This window comes from Tetrao urogallus (genome assembly GCF_951394365.1).
Source record: "Tetrao urogallus genome assembly, chromosome: 4".
NCBI lineage: Eukaryota > Metazoa > Chordata > Aves > Galliformes > Phasianidae > Tetrao > Tetrao urogallus.
In genome coordinates, this window is record NC_136817.1 from 55,148,147 (window position 1) to 55,168,382 (window position 20,236).

At 34.8% G+C, this 20,236-nt stretch overlaps 1 protein-coding gene across 2 annotated transcripts in view; it reads right to left on the reverse strand.

Annotated features, from left to right (window-relative positions):
* Positions 1 to 20,236, reverse strand: part of SLIT2 (slit guidance ligand 2) — a gene marked incomplete at both ends in the record, with an annotated part of 250,813 nt that overhangs the window by 86,832 nt on the left and 143,745 nt on the right. For both annotated transcript variants that reach the window (XM_079534254.1, XM_079534253.1), the window contains 2 exons: positions 1,383 to 1,454; positions 11,767 to 11,838. In XM_079534254.1, the coding sequence (XP_079390380.1) occupies positions 1,383 to 1,454; positions 11,767 to 11,838 (144 nt within the window). The remainder of the gene's footprint in view (positions 1 to 1,382; positions 1,455 to 11,766; positions 11,839 to 20,236) is intronic.

A 20,236-nucleotide genomic window follows, 5' to 3' on the forward strand; every position in this document is an offset into this window, starting at 1 on the left:
CCTCCTTCAACTGGGATGGATGACCTTTTTAGACTACTAAAACATGCAAGCATTAAAAACTGCAAGTAATGTTAGTATCCATATATACATACATTTAACATTTCTACATGTAAAAGAAGGCTCATATTAAAAAACATGATAACCAGAGTAAGCCATCACCGGAAAATACTGCTATATATATGAGCACCAAAGATAAAAACTTCCCAAAACATCAGGTTTACCTATAAAAAAACGACAATTCATCAGATTTACAATTAGACTCCATATTGAACCTACAGTATATTTCACATGGATTTGTACCAGAAAGTTAACAATAGTTTTGTTATGCTAAGATTATACAGTAAAAAAAAAAACAATAAAAGGCAATTATTGCTTTCTAATATGATACTTTCTTGCCAGCAGCTCCTACATTCTTAGTTGCATGGATATACAGACATTATCTGTCAAAAAAGCTTTTTTACTTCAGAAACCTAGAAGAAAATAACCAAGCTTCCTCCCACCCCATAGGGTGTGATTTACCAAGCTTAATTCAGACTAACATGCGGTAACCCACTGATATGCAGTCTTTCACTTCCTTTAATGCCAAAAAAAAAAAAAAAAAAAAAGTGACATTTTCACTGACAGAAAATATTTCAGGAATGTGTGCTGTCTTAAATTCTTTGGGAACAGAGACACTTTGTTCATTATCCTGACTGTTTTGAGGTTGGGTGTCACTGATAATAATTTTGTTATCTTTTACCTTTCCAATGACAACAGCGAGAAAAAAAAGTATACAGAAATCTAATTGCAATAAAAACCTGAAATGGCATATAAACATATTTCTGTCTCTATATGCATACACAGAAAAATAAAAATCTTTAAAAATCCACATAACATAGACAGGCTAAACCTCTCACCACATACAGCAGTGTTTGCTAGGGAAGTGCCTCTGAAAACACCTACATTGTCAGATATATTTAGTATATTGTTCCTTAAGTAGAGAGGCTGGACAATCAAACTGATGTCAGACTGTACAACAAAGGCAATCATGGAAATGTTCAGCACCTCAGCAATGATGTATCATTTGCAAAATAATTGGATTCATTAATACTCCTCTCTCCATTTTAAAAGGAAATATCTATTATTTTCTTACAGTATCTATCATCTGCTTTTTTTTTTTTTTTTTTTTAATTGTTTGTTGTGGTTTCCTGGCAGATTAAAGGAGCATCTCCGTCTCCCCTGTCATTTTTACCATTATATAGCACATTGCAGTGGATTATTTTAAGACATCTTTTCACCAGACAATTCTGACACCAGACTTGCAGCTCACAGATAAGCTTTTACATTAGTACTCCCCAGATACCGAGCTCTTACTAAAAGTCAGAGATAGAAGCAGTACTTACAGCACTTCCAGGTCGCGTAGAGCCCTAAATGCCCCATCTTCAATACAGCTGATCTGGTTGTAATCCAGTTGCCTGTTAAACAGATTAGGACGGTATTTGTGAAGGAGCTGAGCGCTGGCAGTGCGTGTGGAGCAAGCATCCTATGGGTGTGCATGGCCACACTAACCGAAACACTCTCACAAACATGCTCGCGTGCTTAGGACTGTCAGACACCATGCCGGCCTGGATGCTGCCACAGAAATCTCTTTTTGTTCTGAACTGTCTGCGCAAAACAGCAGCTCCAGGAGAGCTCCAGTAAATAATAACTGCACCTTATATTAAATGCCAAAGGAATGCAATTTCATTACATCAAGAAAAGCTATCCATTAAAAGCTCTCAGCGTCATCTTGCTGAAACAATTTCATTAAGGTAAAGGACGGTAAATCACTTAATGTCACACGCATCCCCTCGGTGACCTAACAGAATCCATTTATCAGAGCAGCCCAGCTGCATGTTAATTCCCTGTGCCCTGGCAGCCGTGAGCAAGGGACCACTTTTAAGGGTGCATCTGCCTCAGATGGTTGGTGTAGGGGCAAGGAGGGGGCGTTAACAGCCATCAACTTCTCCAGTATTTCCCAGTGCAGAAATATTAGCATCCAAGATACTTACACAGGTATATCCTTTAATTCTGCTCCAAATCAAACTAGCATTTCTACTAGAAGCTTCAGCGTGCAATTTTCTGCATAGTTTGTGCTCTCTGCAATTGTTTGCAGTTAGGATGTTGTCACTGAGCTCTTGAATTCTGGACATAAAACTCAGCAATCCATCCCATACATTATTAATCTTAAAGTATTAAGTTATAAAAAATTTACATTCATTTCTCTGAAGAATTCTACTACTTTTTCAATCCATAACATTGATACAGTACATATAGCACAATTTAAAAACCGTATGCTGAAATTAAACACTATGCAAATACAAAATCCCAATGTTTGTAAGTTTCTCATATAGATACTAAGTATCTATAAATACTATCTGTAAATATGCAAAAAAATACAACCTCACTTCAAGCAATCAAAAGATCTTCAAACCTCATATTTAGCAGTAATAGATAATATATAGGGACATATATTGTGTGAACAATAGGAAGTGAATGAACAAAATACAAATGAACTCCGTCCTTTCTATCTCCAATCATGTATTAGCTACTAGGGCTAATGAGGTGTTTACTAAAGCTTCTTCTGTGATTCTTCTGAACCTATGATAAATCATTAATAATGATTTATTAATAAATCATCATATCCACTGTTGAGTTTAACATACCAACTTCTTTAAAGTTGTAGTTTCATCCACATTTTTTATCTGAATTACTTCTATGCAAGAATAAAATAATACAGCTACAGCAGTCTGTGTTTCTGTGTACTGAAAGTTACATTGAAATGCAAACTATAATTTCCTTAATATAATCTTTAATAATTTTGGTGCAGTGTTATAGCACCAATGCTGCAGTATTGGAATATTTAAGCCTACTTACTGAGGCTTTTTTCATTTTACTAATTAATTTCATTTAACAATTAAGTTAATAGACTTTTTATTTTATAGAGGTAAAATATATACAAAGTACAATTTTCTAACCTCTTCAACAATTTATCACAGCTATTTAAATTAGTACAATGTCATGAAATGCTACCCTTGACACAATACAAAAGAGAAATTGTTTCCAGACAAATTGGAAAAATCTTTTAATGCCATTGAATTTGCCTAATGCAGTCTGCAGGTTAATCTGTAAAAGGGTGAGCTGTATGTTTGCCCATATCTTATTATCCTTAGCTGTCAATGTATAAATCAGTGCTGACACAGCTTCTTCTAAATCATCCATATTATACACAAAAGAATATCTTTTAACAGTACAGAAAGCACTTGAGAAAATCTTGTCCTACACAAACTGAAAGGCAGATTTCTTCCACTATCAGCAGCTGTGGTGCACCCGAAAACTTTTGGACTGCTTCCTTTACGGAATCATCATTACCACTATCTTAGTGAAGGGTGAGTTGTTTTCATTTAAATCCCCTTACCAGAAAGACTTCTCTGTTTGCAATGAACTTATGAATTGGTTAGGGTTTCAGGGAAGGGAATTTTGTGGATGGGAGATGAAATGCTTCCAAGGTTTATAAATGATCTTTGGAAGATACTACCTTCCCTACGCTTCAGACAATCTTCTACCACTTATGACAATGATATGAAAGGATCAGAAAAACACCATTAATTAGTGTAATGTATATTCTTTAAGCTACATAAGACTGTGTGCTTGCCTTGAACAGCAATTTATGGTATTGTAATATATGGTAATTTTGCTAAGGTAAAGATATTCATTGAATATAAATCCAAACAAAAAGGCAGACAATATTTCATAACCAGCTTATCATTTATGTGTAATGTCCTGCTATTGGATATACTGAAGAAATCTGAATTCTTAGGGTTAGTTTGGTTTCTGAGAGCCAATTGCGTAAAGACTATGACTATGGGTGTAGGCAAGGGAGCAAAGAAATACATACGTCTCCAATTTTAAGCTGTCTTGTCATTTATTTTTAGCAAAATGACTTCTAAAAACATGCATTAAAATATCTACAATGCTATGAAAAAACCTTTCTCATCACTAAGCTATTGACAATAATAATACTAGCTGCATTATATAAGACTTCATTTCCTCTGAGAATTTCTTTTCTTCTTTTCACATGACTAAAATGCCCCGAAGAACAGAAGCTGAGCAGACATGGACCAACAACATTGGCCCATCATCCTCCTTCCCCTCTCCTCAATACATCCCACAGCTTTTTTCCCTACTATCTCTGTGTTGGGTGTTTTCTATGTAGGACTTCTCCACCTCTCTGAATCATTCTGTTTCCATACTTTCCTTTCTGCCCTAACTTCCACAAAGCAGTTGATTACCTTGGATAGTGTGTATCCTGCAAAGCTCATAAAATGCCAAACAACTGCTGATATATTCAAAATCTTTCAGATGCTACAGTATTATCTGGCTATTTCATATGCTTAATATTTACTGCTATTTAAAATATTAACGTTCACATGTAGCAAAGAACATTCAATTAGGAAGTCAATGTGTGTTTTAGAATGTCTATGGATCGGTTTTGCCGGCACACCCAACACTGTAGAAACATGTTACTAAGCTAGATTTTCCTCCCTTTTAGCATTTGTTTTCTATCAGACAATGATAAATAAAAAGTAAAAAAAAAATCTTATTATGCGTAAGAAGAACTTTTCATGACATAAATTTGAAAACTGCTACCTTCAGAGAGAAAAAATATCTGACCGAAAGAGAAAACCTTCTTTCTTCTTCCACAGAAGCTGAGTTAAAAGTTACAACCATTTCAATCTATGTCTAACTTTACCCTCCCATTATTCAGCACTTGAAAGCACTTTGTAGTAAAAGCAGGAGTGGCATCACACAGCTTTAGCATCATCTTTTTTGTTCAGAAATGATTTTATTCTACTAATGAATCAAATTAATTATAAACATTTTTAAGAAGTCATCAGGAAAAGTCTGAATCTCTTCTAGATCCCTGTGGTGTCTTTCTCACCAGTAAATATTAATAAATCTTTCTAGTCTTAGCACACTGTACGCTGTATTTCATAACATTATATTTTTCCTTGGGAAAAGAACATAGTGCACAATATTTATCACTGCAGTAGATTTTCTGGAAGTAGTCACTATTTTAAGGTCTCCTTGTATGTATCAACAGAATTGAGTTATGCTTTCCTATTTCTCAATTCCTCTCTCAATTTCAATTTCAAGTGGGATCAATAACTTCAGAGGTATTGGTTGAGAAAGATGTAACAGGACTGTGTAAGAATTTATTCTGTTTTATCAAACTTTAGAGAATTGATTGTTTTCTGTGCCTGCTTATTGCTATTCTTTCATTGGGAAGTGAAGTGCTTTTATCTACTTGCACATGCTAATGTAATTTATTTTGCTCTTTGCTAAATTTTCCTGTAAAACATTTTAATGTATATATATATATATTTCTAATATACATCATCCTTTTTCTTTTAACTTGAAATTAATAAGCAAGGCTTAAAAGTACTTTCAAGAAATACCTACATACTATACATAGAATAAACTAGAAGAAAAGGGAGGAAAGATTTATTGCTCCATCCTCTCAAAATTACCTATCATTTTAATTAGCTAAAACCACAAGTAATGTCTTGGAGAGAAGCAAAAATTAAAAAATTAAAGATAAGAGAAAACAGCAGAGTGCTATGAAAAAGAGGAACACTGAATGAGAAATCTGTGATTTCTGTAATGCATTTTAACCAAATAGATGACAAATAGCCTCAAGATCATTATAAATGTGGAGGGCATATATGTTGTAAATATGGGGAACAGAGAAGCCATACCAGAGGTCATGCACATAACCCATGAAAGTTCTACTAGAAGTACTTATTTATTTAAATATTAATTATAAAATCCTTACCTAGATTTTTTTTTTTTTACATACTAAAAAAGACTTGTAAGAAATTAAGTTCTCAATTCAGAAAACTCTAATTTGAAACTTATTTCAATGACAAATGTTCTTCCTGATTTAAAAACATAATAAACTTCAACATTTCATAAATGATTTATTTATGACCAAAAAGAAACTTATTTTAGCAGGCCAAATTTGAGGTAAATAATCTGTAATGAAAAATAGTAGCATTAAAAATGGCATTCAGCTCCCATATTGAAATCGTTCTTTGCTGAAACAATCAGAAAGAACAACTTTTTGCATGAAGACCATAAAGTCACTGAGCTTTTTGGCAGCAACAGTTTAAAGAATGACTAGTTAAGTTCACCTATGCTTGCCATCATTCCTTTGGTGATACTTTTTGACTCTACCAAAACTCATAAGAAGAACATACTAACAGAACATACTAACATCCTGTGAAAATCCTTATAGATGTATGCCTGAAACACAAGTGGCTGAGCAGGCTAGTAGTTAAATGATTCCCACTAAGAATAAGAGTGAAAAATACGTCAATTCTAAATTCTTTAAAAAATTTCTCACACAAGCAGTGCATTTGGATTAGCACTCATACAGATGAGCAGACAGCACGCTTCCAGTTACAGTGGAATTCTGTGTGTAATCTGAAATCAGTAACAATAACTTCAGCAGGACTCTATAGTTTCCAGCTGCTAATAACACTGAACTTCAAGAAAAAGTCCAGTCATGGCCAGACAAAATGAATACAACAGTTATGTTTTTAGTGACAATGCAAGCTTTAAATCTTTCACAGTAGACCCATAAAGGTATCAAAGTAACATCATGCATCATAATGATATTGAAGGTTCTGGACAAAGTTTAGTGGATACAGGTGTCTCTTTCTCCACTAACTCTCCATTTTCTAAGCCAGTTCTATCTGTAAAACTACTACATCCCCATGTAGCTTTTATCTTTGGGGTGACAGCTACAATGTCCAACAGCATCCTGGCCCTAAGATCCACCATGACCATTACCTACATAATGACCATTCAATTCCTCTTACTTTTCTGACCCAGTAGCCAATGACTCCACAAACTCTCAGTTTCCTTCTGTTACAAGGGAGAGAACGGCTCCTCTGTAGCTGCCCTTCTCCTGCTCCCTGATGGAGCAAAACTGCCCAAGAGGACATCACTATCCCCTGAAACAATAAAAACAGGCTACAAAATACTTGCAGGAGATACAATGAAACTGTTCCCTCCTATTTTATTGTTGGCATCATTTTGATGGTAAGTGCATTTATTATCACAGTTCAGTTCTGCTATGATGTGTGTTACTGCTTCCCATCCTCTTCCATGTATTGATTACACAGCACAAGAGAAAGTTGGAATCTTAAAAAACTTTCTGTACTCTATATAGAAATCTCAGAATACAGTTTTATAAAAATTACTAGATGTCAAAATCTGCTTCTCAAAATCTGAAACTATTATAATTATATTTACAACAGTGTTTCACATTCACTTGATTTTTAAGCCCAGTTATTTTAATTCCTTCTAACCACATCCGAGAAACAATCCATCCAAAATTATAACCAGAGTAGCTAAAGCATTTTCTTAACACCCTACATTTAAATAAAATTCCTGAGGTTGGGAAGCTTTCAAATTAAATGTTCCACAACTGGTGTGAGCACTGTACCACCAGGGAGGATTATGAAACCATCATTAACATGTGTATTAAAAATATGTATTTTATTTCCAATTTATATGATAATTTCTATTTGCTTTTTAAAAATCTTCTGAAAAGCCTAACTTTTTGAAGCAAATTCTCCAAGAAGAGGTACCAAATTATGAAGTAACTTTTGGAATTAAGTTTCCCTCATTTATTGGCACAGTCATTAACTGGGCTGCAGTCATGAGAGCAAAGTCAGGATGCTGAGAGAGACCACAGAATGACTTGGATTGGAAGGGATCTCAAGGATCAAGTTCCAACTCCCCTGCCACAGCCAGGGTTGCCAGCTGCTATATCAACTAGATCAGATTGCCCAGAACCCCATCCAGCCTTGCTTTAAACACCTCTTGGGATGGGGCATCCACAACCGTTCTGGGCAACCTGTTCCATCACCTCACTACTTTCTCAATAAAACTTCCCCATAACATCTAATCTAAATATCTCTTTCTTTAGTGTAAAACTACTTCCCCTTGTCTTATCATTATCTACCCATGTAAAAAGTTGATTTCCCTCACGTTTATAAACTGCCTTTAAATAATGGAAGGCCACAATGAGGTCCTACTGCAGCATTCCCTTTTCCAGGCTGAACAAGCCCAGTTTCTACAGCCTGTCTTCATAGGAGAGGTCTGTTGTTGTTTCATTCATGTAGTTGGATCATCTTGGCCATTCTCTGGACCCTCTCCAAAAACTCAACATCTTTCCTGTGTTGGGGGCCCCAGACTGGAGCAGTACTCCAGTTCACGAGGGCAGAATAAAGGGAGTCAATCATCTCCATCATCCTGTTGGACACCTCTCTTCTGATGGAACCCAGGATATGATTGGATATCCAAGCTGCAAGCGCACACTGTTGGCTCATGTTAAGTTTTTCATCTACCAGGATTCCTAAGTCCTTCACAGCATGGCTACTCTGAAGGAGTTCTTTTTCCAGTTTGTATACAGATCTGGTATTACCTCGACCCAAATGCAAAACCTTGCATTTGCTCTGTTCAATCTCATTAGGTTAAGAAAAACCCACCTTTTGAGTTTCCAGTACCTCTGGATGGCATCCCTTCCTTCTGCTGTATCTGTCTGATTGGCATTTGGGAAATCAGATCTGAGCATTATATCTAATCTCAGTATCCCCTGCAGATGCTGACAAATCCTGGTTGGAGTGAGTCCAACTAGGATTATCAAGATGAAGCAGGTGACATTAGGGTACAGTCTGTGAAAACTGCATTTGTTTAGCCTTAAGAAGAAAAGGCAAAGGGCGGGGGATATTATAGTTACCTACAAGGGCCCAACAGGAGGACTTTTTTGTTTTGTTTTGTGATGGGGCTTGTTGATGAAATTGTGATTTCTCACAATGCGTGGCTCAGTTTGTTTCTTTTATCGTTTACAGAATATATCTTATAAATATTAAGATGTCCAGAATGGAACTATGGCCCCATCTCATGGAAACTGGACAGCTGCTTCTGAGAAGCATCAAGAAGACCCTAGAGCTAACATATTAGCAGGAAATCAAAAGATACAAGTGGTATTATCAACTTTAGAGGACATAATTTTCCTCAGGTATTCTGAGTTAATATCTAATTCCTTTTGCTCCATGAAAACTAAAACAACTTTATTTGGTGACCATAAAATCTATTCCAAAATGTTCCAGCTCCTCATTCGAGTGGGGAAATATTACTCTGTAGTTTCTATTCTGCAAAATAAAACATATAACCAGCTTGATTTCTGTGAGATTTGTTAACTGCCTTTGAAATAGCTTACAGCTAACGCTTAGGATGGTTTTAAACGCACTCAATTTATCTAATGAAGTGTCCCTGTAACTTATATTGTAATTTATCTGATGTTCTTAGACAAAATAAAACTTGCATTTACAAAGTTTTCTAATGCAGGTTTCTTTACTTTTTGTACCTTCACCTCTCTCTCTGTTTGGTTAACATCTTTAAAAGTATGCTTACCCATTAGACAATTACAGAAGAAACTGTGATATTAGAACAAATATTGAATGCCACTTATGTCAGTTCTCAGCAAAGCCACTGTTGTTGCCATTCCCTAGTTTAATCATTCCACAGATGCTACATGCCTTCATTTTATAGTCCCCTTTGTTTGCAAAGAGATGCTTTCTACATATATTACCCATCCACTGATTTTTTCGTTTCTTGGAGAATGAAATAAAAACAGTATATTTCTTGCAGTGATCCTTCTTTAAGTGTAATATAAATGGCTAAATGGAAGGCTAGTGTTCAGTTCTCTCCATCTTTACTAATTTTCTGGAAATGAACAAAAGCTATTCATTTCCTGACTACCTGCTCTAGCTACAGAAATTCTATGCTGGATTCCAAATGACTTGCCTCATGAACTCACGTGTCATTCTGATACTCACACCTACACCACACATAATATACAGTGAGCAACCAGGAATGAAGTAGCATTTACAACAAGAGAAATGTGTTTGTTGCTGCTTACTGCTGCAGTGGCATCATAAATATTAAAAATCAGATTTCTTTCTTTTTTTGTCTTTCTGGGACCACTAAAGAAATGTAATTTCTGTAGTTTTCCTGGTATCACAATAAACTATGTGCCACAGATAAGATTTGGATTTTTGTGACAATTACACAACCTTATGAAACTTTTGTTTAAATTATCTTCCAAAAGATAAAGTCTTTAAAAAGCAGGTGTACTGTTTTATGCACATTTTCAACAGAATTCAGGATCCTTAAAGATTAGCATTCTAACTCAGTTCCTGACTGGAACTATCTCAGAGTACATACTTATTCCAGTCAAGTATACTGCCCTGCCATTTGAAGACGCTCAATGATACTTTTATTTTTACACTAAAATTTCTTTTTTTTAGCTGCATCAATTTATCAAATATAAAAGGCCATACACAAAAATGCAAGCTTACCCTTGTAGCTATGCCTCTTTCCAACCATGAATAATGATGGGACCAGTATAGAATAGAAACTTATATCTTTTAAACAAACTAACAAAGCTGCTTTGAGATGTGCTTGCAAGTTTTTAAGCATAATAGACTCAAATATATTAGATTTTCCACCTAGTAACATAGAAACACACATTTCTAAAAATCAAAGCAAGCAGGGCAAACGCTTGTCCATTCTGCTGAAATTCTTGAATTTATGCCTTCGTAACTGATTTGTGTGCAGTGCTAAGGGCAGTAGAATGGAGTAGAGTCCATCACAGGATGCCAAAAACACAAAGGGCTTCACTCGTGGAGATGCAACATCTTGTACAGCAATCATGAAGCACTTAAAGTAGTTCAACTAAAAAGTTCTCTAAATTGACAACTACAATTAGTAGAAAGTATTTCAATAGAAATAACATGAAAACATAAGAACTTAATACTTCCCTGTTCTCACTGATGTGAATAAGACAGCAATTACACTTTTTCATGGCTGCATCACAATGGCAGCTTCATGGACTTTCTTGACCCCAGCAGAATACGTCCTCTGTCATTGTTGGTTGTTTGCTAGCAATGAACCCCCAGCTTACAGCTGCAGTTACAGCTTTTGAGTGGATAACCTTGTTTCCTACCATAGAAGTTCATGACAATCTTCAGGTCATTCAGCTCATTCAGATCACTAAACTGACTCACTACTCTAAACAAAAGTCAAAAAGTCATTGCTTTCTTTTGTCTTGAAGCACATATTTCTTCACACAGAAGCTGTAAGAATTAAAAACTTGCCCATGAACTTTAAGGTCACCATCTCCAGGAAAGTGAGTTTAGCTTTCAGAAAATAGTTATTTTGCCACAAAGAAAACTGTGGGAGAAAAGTAAATACTGAAGTAGGAAAACATATGTGAGCAAACTAGATAATAGCATGATTTTTCTTTCTTTTTTTTATACAGGAAAACAAAACACATACATAGACATGAAGAAGAACAGATTTTTCTACATGAAACAATGAAATGTTTAAAGTAATTTGACATTCAAATATTAAACTCAGGTTATAATAAATAAATACTTACAATGTCTTGTTCTATTCAACTCGATTTAAATGTTTCAGATTTCATGATGGGCAAAGATAGGATGCTTAAGATAGATTAAAATATTTTGCCGAAACAAGATTGGTTTTATGCAAGGATTACTTGAGCAGCTATAAAAGTGCTTAGCAAAAAGGTATCTGACAGAACAAAAGGAAATTGTATTGACAAAGCATTATCATCAGAGTACATATAAGAAGGAGGAAAATACTTACAGATTTTTTATGTCTACTGCTCCACGAAATGCCTTCCTGGGTATGGCTTGAATCTGATTTTCACTAAGATCACTATTAAAAAGAAGATCAAATGAAACTTAAAATCTGCCACATGTATTTCTGTGTATAACAACAAAAAAGATTGAAGGAATCTGACAGAGCTGACAGAGCAAACAATTCCAGCTATTGCCATTCAATAAATGTTTCTGATGAAAATTATATTATTACTTGAACTGATTTGCAATTGAAGAAAAATAAGTAGCAAAAATACTCAAATTAGTTTATCTTTGTTGCACTATATAGCTCCCTTTCAAAATAACAGCAATTATGCCAAACCTAAATAGAACCGTTACACAGTTTAACAATGCAGGCCAAACTGATTTCATTTTTAACTGATTGATTTTAATTTTCAACTCATTCCAAACACAAAACATGAAATCACGCAGTTTGGAAGCCTTCAGAGATGCATCTACCTACAGAGAGTAAGAAATTAGATGAAGAAGCTTGCTTGAGCCTCTGAATGCAATTCAGAAACAAATCAGAAGTGTACAGGCTGTATTTTCACTAGAATTCTTTCTCAGGTCACAGAGCAGTTCTTTTGTGAATAGCTAGATTTTGCTTTGCTAAAACCAAAACAGGAGCTTCACTCCACAACATCAAGCACTCCAAAGCATGCTCCACATGCACTCCAATCCCGAACAGTAATGTTTTCAATATCTTGTATTTTAGAGACAATTTTTAGATAACCTTTTCTGGGAGGTTTTAGGAAAAATATTGCAAAATGGTGCACAGAAGTAAGACATAGCTGAGATGAAATGAATAAGCAGGAATCATTCAGTTGATTAAATACAATCATGCTTTCAACATAATCTTTCCCTGAAGTGTAATCTAGCACGAGCTCATATTTCCATTTATTAGAAATCACTCCTGGAGATTTCTTTCAAATTTATGAACTTAAAGAATTGTTCGAGGACTTTATAAAATTCCACACTACCTGACTCCAGAAAAATTTACATCAATATAATACCTTTGAAAATAATTCCACGTACATTGTCAGCAAGTTTGTTTTATTGGAGGCATTTTCAGTTTATGGAAAACCACATTCTATATACTAAATCTTTCACACTTTGTGCATATAACTGTACTCCTGTATCTCGCAAAGTATATTTAACCCAACTTAGCTATTATTAACAGTATGTGGAAAAAGAAGCATCTGTGAGCTATGATTTAATTTTCTGACATAGAAAATGACTGCATTGCTGACAATAAATTCAAATAAAATAAACAAAAAGTCAGCCTTCAGCATATGTTACAGTGATGATTTAACAATTGACTTCCTTTAATTCTATCACAAATATAAATAGTAAACATCTATGTATATGGTTATATTTAATTGACTAAATCATTTTACCAATACATAAATTGCACGTAAAGTGGTTTAAAATAGTGATTTCTATCATGATGAAGGACTAACTGGTTATACAGATGTATGTATATATCCATGTAAACCACTGTCATACTCATAAATATATACTGCTGTAGGTAATGGATAATTGTGCATTACACTATTTATGATGGTTAATTGATTGTCATCATTCATCATTTTGTATAATTTTAAAAGTTGGAGATGAACAAAATTGAGACACTTGTGTAAATTATTTCAAAAATACGAATGGTCAGAATCACAGAATGGCTTGGGTTGAAAGAGACCTCAGAGATCATCCAGTTCCAACCTGCTGCCTTAGGCATGGCTTCCATCCACCAGATAAGGCTGCCCAAGGCCTCACCCAACCTGACTCTGAATGCCTCCAGGCAGCCTGTGCCAGGGCCTCATCACTCTCTCTGTGAAAAACTTGCCCATGACATTTCATCTAAATCTCTCCTTGTTTAGTAAAACTATTTCCCCTTGTCCATCACTAGCTATCTATGTAAAAAGTTGATTTTCTTCCTGTTTATAATATCTCTTTAAATATGAGGTCTCCTTAAAACCTTCTCTTTTCTTTCTTTCTGTAGAAACACATCTTAGCACAAGTACAAATAAGTACTTGTCACAGCTATTAGTCCTGGTTCCTCTGCAAACCATGCATTGAGACTGTATGTGTGTATGCACATGTGAATGAAAGCCAGATGCATCCACAGCATCATTTTCACGCAGCACAGGGTAATGCAGACTAGAGTTCCCTACTGATTTTAGCAAATTTGAAATGTAAACTACTTAATTGAAAAGGTTCCCAAACTTTCTGTGAAAGGCACTTTAAAAAACATCTCTCTAGATGTCTCTAGACCTCTCCCAACATTCTTCTCCAAGTTACCCTGTCTTTTTCCAAGATAAATTCTTTTTGCAATGCATCTATTGGGTTGTGAAAAGTTCTTAGAATGTTTATGTAACAGAAGTTAAATCCTTCCTTCATTGCAAAATTCTCTATTAAAAAAAATACCATTTTCAACACAAAACCTATGCCTACTTATAATGGGAAAGTTCTTTGTAATTATTTATTGATTGCTTCAGGTTTTCATCTGCTCAGTTTAAAAAGGTTTTCTTATAAAAACCTTGAGGGGCTTAACCAAATATTTAACTTTTTATTCTTGCATAAATTACATCTATGTTTCACAGTGCATAACCATGACTCAGTAACAAGTTGCTGTGTGGTCTTTTTAAGATGCTTTAATTCATTCCTCTGAAATTCTTAGACTGGTCACAAAAAGACAAAAGAGAAACAGAGCCACATGTATCACAGGTTGGCTTTTGGGAAATGGGGCAAAAAAACTATTTTCTAGATAAAACTGGACAATTTTGCAGGTCATTCTGTTTCACTGACTTGACTTTGCAGTCTATATTCTGCAATAACAAAAGGTGCAAATCTTCTTTTCAGCCTTTTAGGTGTTTTCAGGCACTAAGAACTGTGTGAACTCCATTTCCCATTTAAAAAAGAAGAACCATTTCAACACGTGTGTACACCAAGAACCATTTATGTTGGTGCTTGATACTTTTAAATGAAAGATGCTCTATGAATTTAAACAAAATTGAAGCCAATAAACAACTGAACACAGTACTTTTACAAGAACAAATCTAAATTTCTGAAAGGATAGGCACGATCCTGTCTTCACATTTGAAATCAGCAATATGATCAAGATTTTATCCAAGAAATTATTCTTTGTAGTTACAGCAGCCTGATACTGCATATAAAGTTATGGAAGATCAGAACTTATTGAAAATATTTTGTATAAAACTTGAGTGGAAGAGTCAAGGTTATCCTATACAGTTTTTGAAAGTAAGCATGATGATATAATGATGTTTTACTGAATTCAACTTATGCAGATCCTAGTTGCCCTATGGAACTCTCCACTAGTTTGTCAATGCTGTAAGTCATTTCTAGAGACATATATTCCAAATTATTAATAGCTCTGAAGCTACTGACCCTTTCAGAAAATTACTGAGTCATAGCTTTGAAGGCTTCATGCTCATAATCCACCAGCTTGCCACAGAGTCCTTCATCACCCAGTCTTCAATGTGCTGACTCGATCATTTTTTGAGCAAAAAATTTTTCAGTGCCAGAACAGTTTTATATAACTTCAGTATCTTTGAGTGCAAGACATCCTCAAAGGTTATTCTGAGGCTCGTCTCACCAAGGCAAGAGATGACATGAATATTGGAGTAATTGCCAGATTCTTGTACAAAAGTCCACCTAGGCAGGTGAGACTCTTGTCAGAGAGGACTTACAAAAGTGCCTGTGCAGCTCTAGGTGCGATTGCACCATTCTCTTGGTAGCGGCTGGTTTCCTTACGGTGTCTCTTGGCTGTGTATATGTGAAACATTTTGTTGAGTTGTAATATTCAGGCTGCAACTTCATTTTCTCAAAAACAAAGCAAGAAAACAAAATCCGTACACCAAACCAAGCTGCACTAAATGAGGATACACTGAGAACTTACAAAGAAGTCTGAACGTTTGCCCAACTATACTGATTCTTTGAAAAATTTGTGTACATTTTGATTTTTCCTGCAGATGACAGGTTTATGCTTCTAAATTAGAGACTAAATATGTTGCACATAAGTAAAATTATTTTTATTAACATATTACTCAAACCAAATGAAAAAAGCAGAGATAAGTTATAGTATGCCCAAGACCAGTGATGAAGTAAGCCCTGAAATTATCATGCTTGCATAAAATATAATTCCCTTTTAAGCAAACCAGGTCAGGCAATTTACATACAATGCATATGGATAATTAGACATGCCTCATCTTTTAAACCTATTTCAAAGATAAAGGATTTAAATGTGGTATTTTCAATGGCACAACAGTAGAAGTTGACTAGTTTGAAATTATGCCTCAAAGAATGTAGATTTCTGTTTTCCATAAACTGACGAAACAGGAAAAAAATGTAAAAATAAAAATTAGAATAGTAAGCCTCTTAACTCCACCTCCCAAATAATCATTTTCATTTTATGTATTCAGTTAATTTTTTTTTTTTTCTACAGAATACATTAGTAAACATGACGCATAATGCTTTGTGGAAATAGCAAAAAGACCTTGCCAAAACCTTGTTTCTACTGAAACCTCCCTAAAAAACAGGATGAAACCAGTATATTTCTATTTATCATAATTACTGGTTAGTAGGTAGAAGTATATCACAAAAAAATAAAAAATAAACTAAAAACGTCCTAAAATTTAAAGTTCCTAACAGTATTGGTATACATTTCTCACACACAAATCAATTCTTACAGAAAAAATGGAAAAACGTATATATGCTATTGTTTCTTTATCAGAGGGTAAAGCCCTCAGATAACCTGATATTAATGAGCCTGATAGAGTGCTTCAGCTCTTAAAAAATGCAGAGTACTGCATTGCAGCTATTTTATTACTCACCATATATGGCTCCCAGTTGAATATTCCATTCAACCTTAAAAGGAGTGCTAAATTTTTAATTATATGAATTGAAACACCACACATAATATCTATATCATACACTGTTAAGATATCACAGTTTTCTTGTGCAGCTAAAACCATGTGTTTGTTCTAAAACAATAAATCTTCTGAAGATGGCAAACCTGCTTGTAAATTTAATTACTTGTAATTTTATTTTCCTCTATGGTTTAACCTCCCTCAGTGTCTGACCAGGCATATCATAAATCTATACTGCCATTCCCTACTTTGTAAAATACTGAGTACTAGGAATGAATGATGTGTCCTGATTTTTAAAGTAAAAGGCAGAAATATCGAATCAAGCAAAGTACTGAATACTCATCAGTGTACTTATGTCAGTTCATAAAAACAATTCAGAAGGTGACTATTCATGTTCAGGTTACTGAATAATCATATAAATACTTCCGAAATTAATAAAGTAAACCTCGCTTGGTATTTCTCCCACCAAAACAATACATTCAACAAGAGCTAACCATATTCTGCACAAAACCCCACATGCCTACATAAAGCAAGACATTGCAGATAATGAGACTACAGAATTATTATCTAAAGAAAGAAGCAAAACAAACATTTCAGTAACATTATTTGACTAAAAATCAAATTCATGAGTTCGGATATGGGACAAGATGCTCACTGATGAGTACCTTTTGGATGACCACAAGATGCCTACGAGGCCCTGCACATGTCCCAACATTCTCCTCCAGTAAGTGCGCTTACTGGGGCATATCATCCGACATGACATATTCCAGTGCAAGGCCCAGCTTTGCACCAGCCTTTATTTATTCTCCCAACTTTGATGTTAGGGAGAGTGCAGTACTCAGCCTCACAGGGAGGCAGCAGCAGGGAAACCCAAGCTCCTGGAGGAAGACTAGAACATGCTGCAGTATGGCAGCATAGTGGAAATGAGCCACAGATAGAAGTTTCAAATGTGTCTTCAGAAATGGATGCAGAGATTATTTTATATTATCACTAAACTTTGGAAAAACTCTCAGATCCAAAATAATGTTATTTTGAGGGTTCTGAGAGAATGCTGGCAGCAGCTTCCATTTGCAAAAGTTGTTATGGCAGTGGGTTTCCCAATGTGAAGAGGACAAAATGGCAAGTAACTTTTTTTGTCCTGCTTGATTCCTGATTTGGGTTTCACTTCTAAAATGCCAGACAGGTCTCCATTTTCTGAATTTGAAATAGAAATATATATTTCAATTCCATATTATCTGGAAAAGATTGTGCTATAATGGAAGGCTTTTGATCAAATTTTTATTTGCTCACGAATCTTCATTAATTGTCACGCAATCAGGAAAACTATATTCTACAGCTGTAAAATTCCATCATGACAAGGACTTTAATCTAAAAACTCTTCTGGATACTACAGAAGCATGCTTTGGCAATCTGTACTTTTATTATATTAGGATAATGTATATAAGCTGGAAAATTATTTTCAGAATTTCATAGTGGCAATAAAACCAATGTGAAAAGCATCCAGCAATAGAGGTGCTGCTGAAATGCAGCTTTATGGTCTAAGTATAAGGAGAGCATAATGGGGAACCAATTCTACAAATATCAGCTCAGTTGAACTGAACCTAATAAAGCCTGGAAATCAAATTTCCATCATGGCAGAAATATACCACATTATAGCAAGAGCCTACTAAACAAACATGAATGTTTTGATCTGTAACTCAATGCTTTTTTTTTTATCTCACATTCAGCAAACATATTACTGTATTCAAACAAGTAAGTACCTTTCCTATCAGCCAAATGAGGCTTATCCAGTTAATTGTTACAATACTGACATATGTTTGGCTTTATGGAGTTGCACTATTACAAATTGCAGTACTGCATCACTTATTTATGAAGATAATCTTATACTCAAATAGGTTTTCATGTCCCTTTTTCAAAGCCTGGCTTTTTGGCAGACCTACAAATCAACGAAGACAAACAGAATAAAGAAATATTTTAAAACCATATGCTTAATAATTCAGCCTAATATCTGGCTGAAAACAAACGGAAAACCAACAAAACAAAAATCCTACTGTAACATTATTGTTTTATCCTCTGACTACAAAATAAGCTATTTAATATCCTATTTACTTAAATGATTCTTCTTCTACTCTTCAGTAAAGCATCCAGTGCAAATATTTCCCCTGCTAATGAAATGCAAGTGATACCACACTATCAACAGCGGCCAATATTTATCTCTTTCTGATGATTAAAATCCTGAATTACAAATTCCAGCATTAGTTCCATAAATCATTACTTTTAGTCATATCACTCCCACCTGCTTCCCATAAGAGAAACAAAATTTTGCATCTGAGAAAGGTACTGTTAACATTCTTTTACAGAGAAATCAAAGTAGTGTGTTATCATTATGTATCAGTACCACGCTGAGGAGCACAAAGCAGATGAGAAGAGTATAGATGACAGAATTGCAGGTTCTCTTTGCATTTTGCACTGATTTCCAATTGCTCTGTAGAATCCCTAAAGACTTTTATGGTGTAAACAGTAGATACAGTCTATTCACACACAAAAGCAGAGTAACTCCCTGTGCCATGGTGAGCTACAACACCAAACTCAATATTTCATACTCCACATAGAGCAATCACCACTGTAACGTGGGCAGAATGATTTGAGTCATTACAGTTCCCATGATAAGGAATGAGTCTTCTGTTTTTCTAAGAATATGCAGATTAAACTTCCCTGCTTATTTTCATATCTGTTATTTTCTGTTATACATTGATAAATATATAATCAAATTATAGATTTATCAATATAGATCTTATTATAGCTATTACTATATGATTATTTAAACAGCAGGTATTTTCATCCATTTTATCTACCTATTTATTAAACACTGATACAAGACATTCATTCACAAAGCACAGAGCACATACATAAACATGGATAAAAACTACTGAACTAAAGTAGAAATACTGATAGCCTGCTAATCTCCAGTTTGTACACAACTTCTACCTTATTTTTTAGGTTAAGTCATCAGAAATTGAAATGATGACAAATAATGCTAGATTGTTTTTGTTTGAGAGGCAGACTGACTCCACATACCTATGCAATATACTGACTTGTTCATAATTTTGAGTATTACTAATTAGTCATTTCTTCACAGAGAAAATAGCATAGAGTGCAATTATCAGTCCTTCCTACTTCTTAGTAGGATCACATTTTGGCTTTGGAATAGACAAAATCCTTCTATTGGCATGGAAGTCAATCTATGGGCCACAGAATCAATCCCACTCCACAGTGTCTCCAAAAGTGCACTTAAATCAATTTGTATACTCTGGTATCATTTGAAAATAATTGCTTCAGGAGAGTTGCCATTTATTCTCCATTGTGCTAGAGTGTCCTAGTGTGACAAATGCTCATTGTGAAATAAAATAGGAGTATTAGGGCCACACATGTATTTCAGTGGAGCCTTAGAAATTATTTTTGAAAAGGCAAGTGGTCCTTATTAGTCTGCTCCACTAAATTAATATGTAATTCTGTTCAAGACTTAAAAAAAAGTAGTAGAAATAATGACATGTTGCAGCTCTTAGAGAG